The sequence below is a fragment of the Centropristis striata genome, chromosome 11, assembly GCF_030273125.1.
Source record: "Centropristis striata isolate RG_2023a ecotype Rhode Island chromosome 11, C.striata_1.0, whole genome shotgun sequence".
Taxonomy (NCBI): Eukaryota; Metazoa; Chordata; class Actinopteri; order Perciformes; family Serranidae; genus Centropristis; species Centropristis striata.
In genome coordinates, this window is record NC_081527.1 from 26,191,763 (window position 1) to 26,209,623 (window position 17,861).

General features: G+C 39.4%; 1 protein-coding gene across 1 annotated transcript in view; it reads left to right on the forward strand.

The window, feature by feature from the left end:
* LOC131980994 (HERV-H LTR-associating protein 1) overlaps positions 1-16,679 on the forward strand; it is an 84,870-nt gene extending 68,191 nt beyond the window's left edge. Inside the window, exons 7-17 of the mRNA XM_059345292.1 lie at positions 51-134; positions 230-286; positions 1,389-1,469; positions 2,476-2,508; positions 2,618-2,707; positions 3,317-3,581; positions 3,797-4,257; positions 4,520-4,606; positions 10,168-10,324; positions 11,529-11,611; positions 16,377-16,679. Of these exons, the coding sequence (XP_059201275.1) occupies positions 51-134; positions 230-286; positions 1,389-1,469; positions 2,476-2,508; positions 2,618-2,707; positions 3,317-3,581; positions 3,797-4,257; positions 4,520-4,606; positions 10,168-10,324; positions 11,529-11,611; positions 16,377-16,420 (1,442 nt within the window). The 3' untranslated portion in view covers positions 16,421-16,679. The remainder of the gene's footprint in view (positions 1-50; positions 135-229; positions 287-1,388; positions 1,470-2,475; positions 2,509-2,617; positions 2,708-3,316; positions 3,582-3,796; positions 4,258-4,519; positions 4,607-10,167; positions 10,325-11,528; positions 11,612-16,376) is intronic.
* The last annotated feature ends 1,182 nt before the right edge of the window (positions 16,680-17,861 follow it).

A 17,861-nucleotide genomic window follows, 5' to 3' on the forward strand; every position in this document is an offset into this window, starting at 1 on the left:
TTAATGTTTCAGATAAAAATCTCCCTAACCTGATTTTTTTTTTTTCATAGACTTTACCGCAATACTGTTGGACGTGATGGGAAACTCAACAAGTTACCTTCACGAGCTCTTTAAATCTGCTTCCATATTATCAGGTGGGTGGATGTGAAATAAAAACCTGTCGTATATTTTGATCACATGTTTCCTGTTGTGATATACCCACAGTGTGTTTTCTGTTTGTGTGTCTCAGTAAGCCAGAGGAACAACTCTGACTGTATTTACATCTGTGTGATGGCTGGCAAAATGGGTAAGGAAAGTCTAGTTAGGGCCTCGGAGCAATCGCACCGAGCACTGGTCCCTACAGCAATAGGTGTAGGGACCAGTGCTCGGATACTGTGGATTTCTTCTTCGTCCTCTAGAAAATTAGAAAATTTCCTCTGGGGAAATTCTGAAAGGGCCACGGGGGCTACTGCCGGCGTGTGCACACTATGATGAGATTCTTCAGAGATTTCAAACTATGCCCTTTAACCTCAAAATGTGTGTGTGTGTGTGTGTGTGTGTGTGTGTGTGTGTGTGTGAGTGAGTGTGTGAAACGTGTTTCTGGAGGAGTGTGCGCGCTTACGCGCGCATTTGTGTGTGTGTAGCGAAAATCGCATAAAGTTACCTGTATGTGTGTGTATGTGTGTGTGATTAAAATCACATAAAGTTACCTGTGTGTGTGTGTGTGTGTGTGTGTGTGTGCGTGTGTGTGTGTGTGTTTGAAGCATGTGTATGCATGTGTGAGGAGTGTGCGTGTTTCGCGCATGTGTGTGTGTGTGTGTGTATCTGTAACTGTAATCACATCAAAGATCAAAGGCAATCAGATCAAAGCAATCAACAGAATTAACTGACACCTGTTCCAGCATAGTGACAGCAGAGGTGGACTGGACTGAATACCTATCATTGATCCGACTTCACTTTGAGCGTCCCAAGTTCTTCCTGAACGTCTACATATGTTTTGAAAAATGGCAGGTGGTAGTTAATGTCTCACTGGTTGTATAATAAGGCCATGCAGAATAAGGCATTAATAACTAATTAATAATAACTAATTTAGAGCCAATATGTTACTTATTTGCATGCTAATAAGGAACTAATTCATGTTGAATATATGTTCCCTAATATAAAGTGTTACCGAAAGGTATTTACAATGAAACAAGTAAAAAAATATAAAAAGTTGAATCAATTTAATCAAAAGTAAAATCAAATTTAGGAACAATATGCAATGAAGACCCCCCCCCCCCCCCCCCCCCCCAAAAAAATAAATAAATACTACATACTACAGTAAAGTACATGCATATATTGGATATGTTCCAGTTAAAATCCCACCTCTGAGAGTCAGTGTGTGAACATGATGTGTGTGTTCTGTCCAGGCAGAGAGGTGCCAGAGCTGTGGGAGGTCGGCGCCATCACACCGCTCTTCAACCAGACCATCGTCGAAGGACCTCACAGAGGTTTGTTTACATTACACACTGATGCTTTGGGTTTCATTGATCATAGCAGCGCAACCACCAGGTGGCAGCATCCACTCAGGATGTGAATGTATAAACCCACACTGCAAAAAAGGTGTTTAGTCTAAAAACAAGATAAAAACAGTAAATCTGAGGGAAATGATCTTGCTGCATGGACAGATAATTTACCTTGACAAGATTTATTAAATTTAAGATTATTAAATCTAGAAATAAGCAAGTTGAACGCTTAAAATAAGAAATTAACTCTTAAAACAAGATAAATTATCTAATACTTCTAAATATAAAGTTTTTTTTATTTTGGTAAAAAAACAAATAATCGTCAGGTCACTCTGCTCGGGCCAGTTCATCGCTGCTTGCAGCTTTAATTTATCTTGTTATTATTAATCTTATCTTGAATTCTTTAAAAAAGTAAAAATATCCAGGCACAGGAAAAAAAAACAATGATGAAATAAATGCAAATATACTTATTTTGAGCAATTGTGGCTTGAATAGCCCAACTGTAGTGACATTAAAATAAGCTAGCAATACTTGAGATGAGCATGTTTTGGTGGTAGAAAATTCTTTGAAAATATCATTCAACCTACATGCAACTAAAACTCTCAATTTGAGCCAATGTTTTAGGGAACAACTCATCATATTTAACAGTTGAATACCTTGAAAAGCATGAAAAAGCTCACAATATCAATCCTAAAAACAATAAGATAATTAAATAAGCACATAAAGTAGGTACATTTTACTCAAAACAATGTAATTAAGATAATATTGCTACATATAAGAAGAAAATACTTGATAAGCATCATGTTTTTGTAGTATAGATGAAGAAAGCTAATACATAAATAAATAGGAGAATAATGGATAAATAGGGGAATGACTGAGTTTACAAAGCTGATGCAACAAAACCAGTCTCTGAGAATTTAAAAAGATGTCGACTTCTTTTTCAAGGACCTTGGTGGCCTTTTGTTGATTTCACTTCTTCTTCCTTTTCAAGTAGCTAATGTCTCCTCCTTCAGACTTCCTGTCGGTAAGTAACTCAGCACTTTTAAAAAGCTCATTCAAGCATCTGTTGTCCTTTTCAAGATGCCTCAAGTGCCATTTAATTCTTGTTTCCAATCATCTATTTTCATCCTCAGAATGGCACCAACTGCCCACGAATCTGAGTCACATCTCTCCATCTGGGATGAGCTCCATGTTAACCAGCAGAGTCCATTCTACCGCACATGGTGAGTCTCTGCAGGAGGCCAATGTTCATGTTGGGTTCATTTAATTTTAAGTTTTGACTCATGCAGCTCAGTCTGATACCTGCAAACTGCGAAATAGTTTTAAATACTTTCCGGAACAACTTTTAAAAGTTGTAAACAGGAATAAACTGATATGTTGTATGTATGTTAGAAATACACTATAAATTATGTCCTGTTATAGACTTTAAAAAATAGGCCTGAAAACTTCAAGATCTCAATCAATGTGCTACTGAAAATACTAATAATAATAATAATAATACTTTACTGTACGTCTGTAAATGAGTAAAATTTTCCTAATATTATCAGGGAAAAGAAAATTAACAATGCCATTTAGTACTAATCATACAAATGCAAATGTCCATTATATATTGATTGTAAAATTTGCTATAATTATAATTGCTATATAATTTTATCTATTATAGGTACAAATTGTATTGTTCTTCCCAAGAAAATTCACTGAACAATTATTTGGAATATTTTACAATAGTAAAGACCTGAAGAAACTTTACCAAAATTTCTTCCATGAGAATTCAGAAATAAAAGATTTAGCTTGCAGTGATATCTTCTTGTCTCATCTGTTTGATTCATTAGTTTCGCCACCAACTATGGATGAAACAGCAGCTACAACAGCCAAGATCACCACTGCCCTACCGCCAGCAACATCTCCACAGCCTGCAACCATCACGCCACAAAGACATACTACAACGCAAAGACTGGGGACGACGCAGAGAGTAACAACAGAAGAAATGACGACAGCTACAAAAAAAACAACAAGTTCACAATCAATCATCTCAATGCAGCCAACCACCATCCTGCAGGTCACCACTGCATCAACGACAACTGAACCAGCTCAAACGTCAGAAATAATGGAGCCAACTGCAGTAAGAGTTCCATTAACTACAGTAAGAGGTCTGCCAACCACAATAAGAGCTCCATCAACAACAGTAGGAACTCCATCAAACACAGAAAAAGCTCCATCAACCACAATTAGAGCTCAGCCAACCACAGTGAGAGTTCCATCAACCACAGTAAGAGTTCCACCAACTACAGTTAGAGTTCCCCCAACAACAGAAAGAGCTCCGCCAACCACGGACAGTGCTCGATCAACTACATTAAGAGCTCCACCAACCACAGAAAGAGCTCCACCAACCACAGAAAGAGCTCAATCAACCACAGTAGGAGCTCCACCAACCACAGAAAGAGCTCCGCCAACCACAGAAAGAGCTCCGCCAACCACAGAAAGAGCTCCACCAACCACAGAAAGAGCTCGATCAACCACAGTAGGAGCTCCACCAACCACAGAAAGAGCTCCACCAACCACAGAAAGAGCTCCACCAACCACAGAAAGAGCTCCACCAACCACAGAAAGAGCCCCACCAACCACAGAAAGAGCCCCACCAACCACAGAAAGAGCTCCACCAACCACAGAAAGAGCCCCGCCAACCACAGAAAGATCTCCGCCAACCACAGAAAGAGCTCAGCCAACCACAGTAAGAGCACCGTCAACCACATTGGCAGCTCGACCAACCACGGTTAGAGCTTCATCATCCACATTAATGGCCCGACCAACCACAGTTAGAGCTCCACCAACTACATTAAGAGCTGCATCATCCACAGTAATGGCTCCATCAACCACAGGTACAACCCAACTAACCACAATGTCAACAAAACCCATGACATTCTCAGTTATTAGTCCGACCCGGCTAACCGCAGCTCCACATCAGCCAAGTACAACGCCCCCGCACACGACTTCCACAGTTCATCCCACAAGACTTTCACCTGTCCGTCCCACAGCGGGACCTACTGTGCCGAGAAGGACTACAGTGCCTCTTAGCAGGAGAACTACAACATCCAGCATGTCTGAGGAAACAGAAAAAGCAGGTAAGGATTCCTCAGTTCAGCATGTTTCATATAAATTAAATCAATATTATTTTATTACCTGGCAAAATGCACAAGAGTGTACAAGAGTGAGGCAATACAGGTGTTTGATAAAATGCTTAAATTAAAGGGGATATTCCAAATTAATTTTTGAACCCGAGTTTGGCATTTTGGTCGTTTCCATTCTGGTCTTTTTTTTGGGAGCCAGAAGTGACCACATCTGGATAAAAGGTCGGAGCGTACCAGATAACACTAGCTTGGTAAACAACTGCAATATTAATTGGGATGCTAATTTTGTCTTACTTTTCAGCCTGCTTCTTTTATACATTTGGAATAATCAACTAAAACTACTTGGTTCAGATGACTATCTGGTTTGAAAGATGATAGTCAGTGGTTAAAAGAAAACCCCTTATATGCCTTATATGCCCAGTCAGCTCTGCGGGCCCCACCGTGAGGTGTAAAACCTTTTCTTTGAGGACATGGTCACTGTGATTTGCTCCATTTTCAAGAGAATGTAAAACAGCATGATCATTAATGAAAGAGACTGCAAAAATGCAACTTAACCCTCTATGGTACGCATTGATGCCAGTTAGGAAAAAAAAATCGGAGTGTTTTTTTGTCTTAAAATAGATTAAATAAAAGAAAAAAAATTATAACATTTCTTCAGATTATTTATCTGAAGAAATTTTATAATTCTTTTTTTTTGTGGAAGTTTTTGGGGTTTGTTGTCCATTGGCAACATAGCATCATAACGGTGCACAAGTGAAAAAGGACGTTTTTTAAATTAATTTTAACATCAAAAAGAAACCATTGAACCAACGACCCATTGAAATGAATGTCTTGAACAGTATATAAGTGCATGAAACTATCAAAAATGAAGGATTACTCACCTATCAGTAGGAATATATTTGTTTCCAGATTGTAAAGGGCCAGGAAATTACGTTTTCAGTGATTTTTTGTGGTGCAAAATGGCAAAGCTGTTTCCTTTGGAAAAGTCTGCAAAATAGGGTTTCAATATGGCCTCCTGGGGGTCATGTGACAAATTAAAGCATTGCTATTGGTTCCCTATACTCTTCCCTCTTTTTTAAAGTATCGCTTCACTCAAAAACATGCATTGTAGAAATTTAACAGGCCAAAAATGGTTGCCTCAGAGCAACACCGTACCATAGAGGGTTAAAAGACATCAAAAACAGGTTTTAGTATTCCTGATCAATAATAGAAGCTTTTTTTGCAACCAGCGGAGTCGCCCTCTGCTGGCCATTAGAAAGAATGCAAGTTTAGAGACTTCCACATCGGCTTAACTTTTAAAAAGCAGAGGCTACATCCACTTCTTTTAAACAGTATTTGGATTGAGCAACTTAAAGTAGCAACATGATGAAATAATGCCATGTAAGAGACATCCCACACAGATTTGAGTATTCCTGAAAAATATTAGCTGTGTCTGTTAGCTGTTAGCCTGTTAGCTGCAGTCATGATGTTGCTCTACTGTGCAGCAACATTTCTACTCCGACAGCTGACCTGCTCTCAGAAAACAACTGTAATCACATCACATCCATTCACTGTCATTTCTTGAAACACCAGCGAATGTTGATTCAATTTCAGCCCAGGGAAAGGTGTGTGTGTGTGTGTATGTGTGTGTGTGTGTGTGTGTGTGTGTGTGTGTGCGTGTGTGTGTATGTGTGTGTGTGTGTGTGTGTGTGTGTGTTAGAGCCGGGGAAGGAGAGAGGGAGCCATGCAGGAGGCAAAGATAGTCTCTATGGTAACGCAGGCGATATGTTAAAGCTTTGATGGTTTTAAGCTCTAAAGGTTAAAACCAAATTAAGGCCAAATATTCTGCGCTTATCTGTCCGCTACATGATCAGTGAGCCTGTAGGAAGGGAAAAAAGACTGTTGCATAACCAGGAAGAAAAACACAAATGAATTTTGCTTCACAATCAAAGAGGTACACTTAATTATTTCATTATAGAACACTTGAAATGAAGAGCAATGTGAACCTAAGGAATTTAGAAACATCATTAATGTTGTTAATGATGAACAAAAACAAGGTTGATAAAATAAATTGTATTAATAAAGCATGAACAGATGCATTTATGTTAATTAAAAAAACAATAAAAACATATATTTCACATTAGTTTTTTTTCTTAAGAGAACTCAATCATCTATCAATTTTAGGTGCATTCATTTCACTTATAAAGTAAAAAACATAAATAAATAAATCCAACGCTATAACATGTTAAAGTGAGAACTTGAGCAATATATTTAAAACGATTATACAAACCAAGACAGACCACGAAACATGCAGCATGAAATGAACATTAAAATCAATATCCATAGCAAATTAAAGCCCAAAATAAGCATCTAAATTATATTTCTGACACACAATTTGTAAGATTTTATTCCATTTTATTGATTACTTTATTGGTCCTGTATTTGGATCCATGACATATGTGTGGCTTTTTTCTTTTTTTTTTTACAACTAGTAAAGTGTCCTTAATAAGCACTCTTGCAACAAAGAGAGCACTATTTTTGATAACTTAATGAGCAAAATCATAATGAGCAGTGCGTAGCCTTGAGGTTAGCAATCGGGCTTGTAACCGTCGGGTTTGAATCCCAGGACTGACAGGTCAAGGACTGAGGTGCCCTTGAGCAAGGTACATAACCCCCCACTGCTCCCTGGCGCAGAAATCTGCTGCCCACTGCTACTAATCATGGTGTGTTTGTAAAGGATGGGTTAAATGCTGAGGAAAAATTCACTGCTTCCTGTTTCAGTGTGTGTGCTGAAACTGAATCTTAAACTTATGAACCACATAGTATATATAATTGTGAATATTCAATTAAATAATCACCAGTGAACACAGAAGGTACTCAGCAGGAGCACTAGATGGCAGTAACATCTCACAGTAGAGGCTGCAGCAGCTCCCCCACTGACTTCTGCCTAGCAACAAGCAGAAGGCCGGAGCATCCTGTGCAATTTGTCACCGAGTCATTAGTGTGCAGTAAAATGAGCGTTTGTGATCCAGCTGCACATTGCTGCATTGTGTGTGTGTGTGTGTGTGTGTGTGTGTGTGACAGTCTAAAGGCGTTTCATAGAAGACTAGGATTCTATCACACACTTTGGTTCATCTTGCCTACATGGCTGAGGTGTATGCAGACTGCAGATCCCTTCATGTTGACGTTCTGCTGGTTTTGTCTTGTAAAAAACTGAAAGTATGCTGCAGGTTTTCAAGGTGACTTGAGGTGAAAGGCAGCATATAGCAAATTCAATGAAAATCAAATAAATATTCATTCACTATCCTTAACCGATTATTCAAACTCAGGTCGCTCGGGTGCTTGAGCGATCCCAGCTGACATTGGACACAGCGGAGAGGTAAAACCAGGAGAACATCTTGTTCTATATTGCTCTATATTGTATTATATATATATATATATATATATATATATATATATATATATATATATATATATATATATATATATATATATATATAATATATTTGACCTTATCTCCATTTTACTTGGCCTATCATCATTAAAAACAAACTGGCATGGAGTATGGAGAAACCATAACTTTAGAGGGAAGCTGACGGCAGGAAACACACTGCTGAAGGTTTTACAGCGTGATGTCATCAAGTCATGTGCCTGTGCTTTTGTGGACTTCAGAGGGTTAAATTTGAATTTATGACATAGGGTTTTCACAGTGCTTAAAAAAACATTTTGAATGCGAATTGTAAGTCAAAAAACTGGTAATTATGAGATGACCTTAACATAAATATAAACATATACATCACATATCAATATCAATATTTTGTGCATTTATATTTTTTCCAAAATGATTTGGCGACCCCCAGAAATCATCTCGCGACCACAATTGGGGTCGGGACCCCAAGGTTGAGAATAGCTGCTCTACACGACAACGACATGCACCATTTGTAAAAATACTTAACTTTGCGACTTTTTTGCAAAATTTAACAACTTTTTCATCCCCCTTAGGACTATTTTTCAAGAAAGCCTCTGGAGACAAATCCAGTGACTCCTTCTTACTCTTCTTAACGAGCCGGAGGACGGTTCGTTATGAAGAGCCGCCGTTAGCTGCAGTTAGCTACAGTAAGCTACAGTTAGCTCTGTAGCAGTACAGTGTGTATGTGCTAACAGGATAACAGTTAGCTCTGTAGCAGTACAGTGTGTATGTGCTAACAGGCTAACAGTTAGCTCTGTAGCAGTACAATGTGTATGTGCTAACAGGCTAACAGATAGCTCTGTAGCAGTACAGTGTGTATGTGCTAACAGGCTAACAGTTAGCTCTGTAGCAGTACAGTGTGTATGTGCTAACAGGCAAACAGTGAGCTCTGTAGCAGTACAGTGTGTATGTGCTAACAGGCTAACAGTTAGCTCTGTAGCAGTACAGTGTGTATGTGCTAACAGGCTAACAGTTAGCTCTGTAGCAGTACAGTGTGTATGTGCTGCTGCTGCAGGAGGTGTTCACTTAGTGATCTCTGTTTGTTTACAACAAGCACCAGACACTCTGTGCACAGTTAGCGATGCCGTTAATTCACAATCAGTATGTTTATGATCAGCGGAGACTCTGTGCATAATTAGCCATGCTGCTTTCAGCTGCTGACGTTGTGCACAGTTAGTGACGGCGAAAACCATACGTCAAATCCCTCTGGGGGCTAACTTAGTTGAAACACGCAGAGTGAGAGGACTTTAGAGAGGGTGTGGCCTCAGACTTTCCTGGTGGACACTTTTCTCCCTAGTGGAAACATGGCTATTAAATACATTTAAAGCCTCATTCAGCCCGACTTCAGAAGCTCAGAACTATTCCTTTAAGGTGTTAAAACATGAGTTTGGCTTGTGCTTTCTTGCCATGGACAAAATTGGAAGTGTAAGTGTAATTACATTCTCAGACATTTGAATCGATCTCATGTGAAACATCATTTTTTATGCATTATCGACTCACATGGTACATGTTTAATTAGTGTGTTCACCTGTGAAATGTTACAAAATCACATCTGATTATTTTCTGTAAGGGAGCTCATGCTGCACTGACACTAATGAATTTACATCAAGCATCAAGGATCTCTTTTCTTTGCTTTGCAACATGATCCTGCTCTGGATAGCTGCACAATATAGATTGCGAAATGAACAAATAACTGTAGAATATGCATATCATTTAAATTCAGGTTTTAATATGTATTTTTATGGTAATAAGAAGCCTGTGTACCTGCAATGCATTAATTACGATTCGAATGCTACTCCAGTGATTCCTGTAATTGCAATTTAAGCACTAAAATGACATTATGCAAAATGAATACAATGAGAGGATTTGAAGGATGGGTGTGAGAGTGATTTATTCTCTGGCTGTAGGTCTCCAAATCACCTCTGTGGGCTCTCAGAGGTTAATTATAATATCTTTGTTTTATTATTTGATGTGCAGAATTACCTGTGTGATCATATTTTATCTTCATAATTAACTTGTTAATTTGTTTGGCAGAGCGAACAGAGTCATTAAGCGCTCTGTGATCTTGCCTGTGACTGACGTGACCTCTCGCTCTGTCTGTTGAGAGGTTGTCCTTGGAGGAGGCCGGAGCTGCCCGACGCCTCGCTCTCCGCCAGCATGACCACGGTCAGCGCTCACAAGCTGCAGCCCTGCGTCCTGGAGCTCTGCAAGTTCTTCTCCCAGTGCCTCTGCAGACCGTTCAGCCACAAGACACGCATGAAAAGGTTTGCACAGCTGCAGCGCTGCATTCACTCTGCTGCCAATTGGGGCTTTTCATTAATTAAAGAAGTGAGGAAGAAGGAAGCAGAACAAAAATAAGAAACACCTTAAAACTAATTAACCTCCACCGACAGTTTCACCCGGAAATTTTAAAATTGTAGCAAAACATTGAAACATGAAAATCCGGAAGAGTGAAAACGGACAGACAATCTAAGGCTCCGTTTACATGATAACGATGTGAACAGAAGACACAAAAGTGGCGTCGCGTCTTCACTTTTTATTCCTGGTTTATTGAGTGTTTCCAGGAGGAAATCTGCTGATACGGTGATCTAAAGTGTGTGAATGTGATTGGGTATGCAGCCAGGCGGCATCACTTAAAGCCATAAGAGCATCTTTGGACATGTGGAAGTTTTCACGCCACGCATTTTCATCAGCTACTCCTTCCACAAAGTTCTCCACCATCCACTAGATCTCCCAGGTCTCCTCCAAAGTCGTCTGGCTCCTCCCACCAATCGCTGCATCCAAAATGTGATAGAGGTAATTCCAGATCCTTCTCTGTTCACTAATTCTATCTGTACATATCCTCGACATTTGGTGGAAAGACTCCTGTAAGTTTATTAGAGCTGCCAGAGCAGCTTGAAGGTCCCACCATGGAAGTAATCCACATGTTTCTTTATTTCCTGTCCTGGAGCATGGATGCGACGTAAACACATACGTGACGTGAGCAGATCAGATCAGAGTTTTGTGTCTTGTCAGTGTAGACGACACGCTACGGAGGAGAGGATCTAAGTTTTACACTCTGGAGGCTGGAGGCACATTTTTGCGTTTTTAAGCCCCAAAAACGCCGTCACCGTCTAAACGAAAGGCCCTTCAGATAAAATATTTATATTTTATATATATATATTTTAAAGATATTTTTTGGCCATTTTTGGGCTTTATTGATAGAGACAGAGGGGAAGACATGCGGGAAAGGGCTCCGAGTCGGATTCAAACCCGGGCCGCTCACTTACGAGGACAATGCCTCTATGGGACGTGCTCTACCAGGTGTGCCACCGGGACGCCCCGACAAAGCAAACCTTTGCTGCACCAAACAGCCCAAAATCTCTACATTTACCAATGCATAAAAACATATTTTGCCTGCAGGTTCTGAACTGTATTAGCGTCGAGCTGATGATGTCGGCTCCCTTCAGTAATGTTCTTGTCCCGCAGGTACTGTGACGACAGCCACCTCTGGTACGAAAAACACACGTCTGAGGTGTGTCGGCGCGTCAGGAGGGTCTCCTTCTCCAGAAGTAAGTGACTGTAGAGGAAGGTACCATCGATCCATAGCAGCACAGGTGACAAACTGAAATCGCTGTCAGAGGAAATCCTCATCAGCTGCCAGACTCCTGCTTTTCTGACTTCACAGATCAATGAACTTCAAGTCAGGAAATGTATCTGTATATTTATTACTGTAGGTACTCCTCTGTCCATTTTTAGTGCCAAACGACTTAACATTAACACATAAATAGTAGCTTATGCAAAAGTGACATTGCTCCAGATAACAAGATAAGTAACAAAGATAAGCCATTAATTGAGTGAGAACTCGCTTAGGTGAATGCCACAGCCGTGATCAACCAAGTTTTTTCAAGTCCTGATAACAAACAAACAGATAAACCAAGCCATGACCTCCTTGGCGGAAGTTATAAACAAACAAAAAACAACACTCGAAGCTTAAAAGTTCAGGAGTTCTGTTTCAAAACAAATGTTGCCACAAGAATATGGATACACACCACAAAGTCACATCCTCCTTGCTTCATGTCTGAATCTATTTAGTAGAGATATTCTGCAGAGTAACACACAGATAAATGGAACAGACGAGATACTTGTCGAGCAGGAGAAACATGTTCAACACGCAGGTTAATTTGTTGTTTCGCTGCTTTAAAAATGTCAAAAACATCTTGAAGTGGTGTCCATTTTTTTGAGTGGAAGTCACGTCGGTGCTTTTGAAACACAGTCGACTACAAACAGAGTTGTGAGAGTGTGAATCAGAAATAATTGGGGAGCGCGCTTCATCCTTCACCTGCACTGATAGGGCCGTGTCAGCCGTGTTACTGGGAGTCGTATCAGAGCTCATTAGGAGCAGCAGCTCTGCAGGAGGCTCCGAGCCTCGCCATCAATCCTCTGAGGTAATGGGCTCGAGGGGTCGCGAGGAGAGCCGCCTCTCTCACAGCTTCTGACAGGCCGATCATCCAGAGCTGATCCCGCCGCCCGGCCACAGAGAGGACTCACACGCTGTCATATCAGCCTCCCTCTGGCTCTAATTAGTCCTCAGTGTGTATTTTTAGACTCAGTTTTTCGAGGCTTTGATTCGATATTGACATGAAGCAGCAGTGAGTAAAATAAATCAGCTCAAAGAGATCACTGCAGAGCTGCACACACCAAAGCTTTTATTTTTGATAAAGTGTGGTGTAAATTTACCACCCCTCTGAGTGAGAAGAGTGGATTAAAAAACAATTTCTTTATTATCAATCAATCAGAACACTGCCTAAATACAGCGGAGACAGAACTTTGTCAATCTGGAGGCTGCTGAATGAAAGGTGTCCCGAGTCCAATGGAGCCCTCAGTTCTCTGTCTGTGTGTAAGATCATTTAATTCAAATGTCACAGCCCATGCATGGGCACAAGCACGCTGCTAAGCCTACTTTTTAACCTTAAAAGGATACAATCTATACTTGTTTCTATTTAAATTACAATGCCTTTACTGTCTGACAATTCCCAGATATTAATGGTCATTATACTGGTTGGAACCAGTTTTTAACTAAAGACTCTGGCTGTTCTGAACCAGCCGTTTACACACTTTCTTCTGGGCTTTTTAGTAGTTTAGACATTTTAAATCCTGCTTCAAATGAACATTCAGCTGTTCATTGTTTGTTTACATCCAAGTGCTTCCAATATGGCCGACATCCGGGTAACTGGCTACAATGCGCTGTGTAAAACACTCTAAAAAGTGTCGGTCAAATAAGCCTCCTTCAAATAATAGCCTGCCCCTATTATTAGCCGGGTCCCAAACTGATTTTTTATTAATAGAAGCTCCGGCTACTATTTGAGGAAATACGGTATTAAGATCTGCATCAAGATGTAAACCAAAGAACAATGGGCCTCATTCACGAACCGTTCTTAAGAACAAATTTGTTCTTAAGTCCTACTTACGAAGATTTTACGAAGATTGTGGCATTCATGAATTTTGTTCTTATCCAGGATTTTTCTTAGGTAAGAACAAATCCTACGAACACTCAGGAGTACTCTTAAGCACACTTCAGTGCTGACATGTTGGCCTGGTTGTGTTGTCTTCTTTTGATAAGTTCAATAAAATACATTACAGTGACATTTCCGTCATATTTATGTATTTATTTATTCATTTCATTTTTTTTTTCATTTTTCATTTTAATTAAATTAGATGTGTCAAAGCTTTAACATGAATCAAGTAAATTGGAAATCATGCTGTCCGTTAGTGATACCACCCTATTTATAGGTGGCATTTCTCCACGACCTACAAAACAATGGCATATTTATATTACTGCAGCAGGAGGCTCTGTCCGTTCTGGTTCTGTTGCAAATTGGCTCTGCGGGACTTCATCTGTGATAAAAAATAAATAAAATCAAGCCAAGGTTGCAACCCCTCAGTCCACAACCTCTGGACAAAAACTTGCCACGGGCCCCTGCCTACACACGGAAAGTGTGCGCGCAAAGGCGCTCGTCCCTTTACGTACATAACAACACCGGCCAACACACAACCACACAAAATAACTGTCATTTTAGGTCTGTTTTGTTTGGCACCTGTCACGTACAGGACGATATACACATAGACGGATTATCATGACCACGAGCCCCTGTCTACATAAGCATTATGTGCGCGTGCAACGGCGCTCTTTCCATTACGCACATAACACCGGCACACACAACCACACATTACTGTCAGTTTAGGTCTGTTTAGTTTGGCACCTGCCATGTAGAGGACGATACATATATTATGGGAGAGACAGAACGCTCAAATAGCCAGCCCTTGTAGTATTAATTAAAATATAGGTAACCACCTACAAAAAACTATCAACCAGCGCACCCAGAGTGTCCCATTAATACTCTCTCTCCCTCGCGCTGGCCGGTGCACACAGAAGCACTTACACACACAAATACAGCTCATGCCATGGGGGAGTCATATTGTAATGGTAATAAACAAATGCACTAAATCGCGTTAATGTGTTCAGACCGACCGTCCGACCGAACACGGCACTCGGATGCCGACTCAGATACCGGCTACAGTCCTAGAAACTACTCACCTAAACCACCGGCTTTTTACAGGCCTTCTTCGAGGAAAAGTCCTTGATAAAGTAATCACAGTCCAATTCTCTGACCAGTTTGGCCTCTACGGCCAGTTACATATTGTGGTTTCAAGGTATTATTCCAGAAAATAAATTGGTTGTGTTGTTGCAACCTGCACTAAGGCTGCTAATTTTTATTTTTATTTTTTATTTTTAACCTGTGCTCCAACGGTTTTACGCTTTGCTCTAGGCATTCTGTTGCTGTTTCCTCTGTGTGGCGTCTACACACGGCCCTGCAGTCCTTTTTATGGGTTTTATGGGCATTAATGGGTGGTTACCTATGCTAATCCTATGTTAATTAGACTCACCTGGCACGCGCACTCAACTTACGAGGAGATGGCATTCATCAATTTAAGAACACGGCTGCGAACAATTCAGCGGCTTAAGAACACGTTGATGAATCTGGCGAAGGGTCTTCTTAGAAATCTTCCTAAGAAGGACTTATGAAAGAATCTAAGAAGATTCTTAAGAAGATATTGGTGAATGAGGCCCATTCTCTTTAAAATTCTAACCAGATTCATGATCACTAAGTTTTAACATTAATATTCAGATCTGTCTAGAGTTAAAAAAAAAAAAAAAAAAAAAACACTTGTTTTTATTTTCCACCATATATTTGAGTAATCATGTATTCTAAAAAAATGTTGTAAAATAATGAAAAGGCCTGTTATGATTTCCTGGAGCCCAAATTAACGTCTTCAAATGTCTTCTATTGTTTGAAACAGACCTAAAGATCACCTGCTGGATTTACAATCATAAAAATTAAGACATTACATTTAAGATACTGGAAAGAGTGAATGTTTTGCACATTTGCTTGATAGGATTAACAAACTGTCAATAATTGGCATTTAATGTTCTGTCAGCTGAATGGGTCACATCCACAAGAATGTGGGCAGTCTCTGGCTGCCAAAGCCCTCTGCAGCTCATCCAGAACGCAGCTGCTTGGTTGGTTTTCAATCTTCCCAAATTTTCACACACAACACCCTCCTCCCTCCCTCCACTGGCTACCGGTGGCTGATCGATTCAAGACTCTAGCTCTGGTGTACTAACCCTAACCCTAACCTTATTGGGGCTGAGATGGTTTGGACAAAGGATATAAAAGAAATATGTATTGTGACTTTTTTTAATCAAGCACCCAACAAATACCCCATTACAAAAAACCTAAAACTAATACAAACTAATCTAAAACTAACCATTTCCGAAAAACAAAAACCAATTAAAACTAGCAAACACACTCTAAAAACGAATTAAATCTAACAACTGAATTTGAAAACAAAAAATCACAACAAAATTAAAACTAAAACTAAAAGACAAAGTTATGGTGAAGCTGCTGACACAGCAGGTTTCTGTCTCTTCTGCCTGTTTCATTCACTTTGATCACTGAGGTGATTCAGCAGGTTCATGTTTCTGCAGCAGGTGGTTATTAAATGTTTACTATGACTAATTAAAGAGTTTAACTCAACTTCAAAGTGGCAGTTAAAATAGTTCTCACCACTCACTAAACACTGTACAAGCTTTTATTTTGATATTGATTTATCAGCTGACAGAAGAACGTGTCTTTAACCCTCCTCTCCTCTCCTCTCCTCTCCTCTCCTCTCCTCTCCTCTCCTCTCCTCTCCTCTCCTTCTCCTCTCCTCTCCTCTCCTCTCCTTCTCCTCTCCTCTCCTCTCCTCTCCTCCTCTCCTTTCCTCCCTCCACAGATCTCAAACAGAGATGCCTGACAAAGATGTGCAGTAAACTATGACCAAAGTGAGGCAGAGAGAAACAAAGAGCTGTTCATCATCATCACAGGAAGTGACTGAAACTACAAACGCCTACAGCTGAGTAAACTTCTGGAACATCTGGAGGATGTGTGGAAACACAATCTGGTGATTTTTCTGACTCTGGATGGAATTTCAAATTTTTCACGCCACAAGTTTTCACATGACTTTTTACATATCTGCCATATTTTTGGTATTTATCACCATAATCTACGTGGTGGTGTGATTTAGTGTTCGGTATGGCATGCCATTTAAGTCAATAATAAATGGATAAATAAATGAATAAATATTCCCACAAAATAAATAAATATGGCTATGAAATAAATTAATCAGGCAATAAATAAATATAAATAGAAAAACCATCAAAAGTCAATATAGTTAAAAAATAAATAATTAACCAGGTTTTTATTAAGAAATTGATGTTTAAAGGACTATTGTTTATTTATTTTAGAGATAAATTTAATATTTTTATTATAATTTTTTAAAAGTTATATTAAACTACATGGATGCATTTCTATACTTTATATGAATGTGTATGTATATATGTATATATAAATGCATGTTAATAAACATATATATACATGTTGATTAACATGCATTTATACATTTATTGCTCTATTTATTTATTTAAAGATATATAGGCATATTTATTTATTTAATACAAATTTGTATTCATTTATGTATTTATTTAATATAGACTCAAATGGCATTCCATAGTTTTTAGGGCCAAGAAGACTAAATGTACGACTACCTGACACCAAAATCTGGAATCCTGACATTGAAACACTCTCATCATGGACTATTTATGAAAATCATATTTAAAAACCAACTTTTCAAATGTTTTTGAAGGTTTGGAAAACAGTCTGGAATCTGTCAAAAAGGCATGTAAGAATTATTGACTTATTTTTCTTGTGTCAGTTTAATAAAAGTCCCCTGCTCCATTTCTCTGATGCTCCGTTTCAATCAGATAGAAATTATAGACAACATGGACATGAAAGTAATAAACATGACCACGGGACTGAACACAACCACTTGAAGCATTGCAGCTTCAAAAGTCCTTGTTAAATACTAACAAGATTACTTAGGTACAAACCTCCATAGGCGTTAAGTTATGGGGGGGATTATTATCCAAACCAGCTACCACAACACACCCAATACGATACCATAATTATTGATAATTAATGTTTTATAAACACAACAATATGGTAGATTTTCTCAATTTAGCAGTAAAAAAACCCTCCTCCTCTGAGATTTGGTTTTGCCCACCTCAGACCTGTGTGTGCATCCCTCCTCCAGTGTCTGTATCCATGGTGATATGAAGACAGCACGAGAGAAAAACAAAGCCCAACCAACAATTGACCTATGGCTAAGCCCCGCCCCCTCCACTAATTCGGACAAACAGTCAACATTGGCTGACTGGTGCTA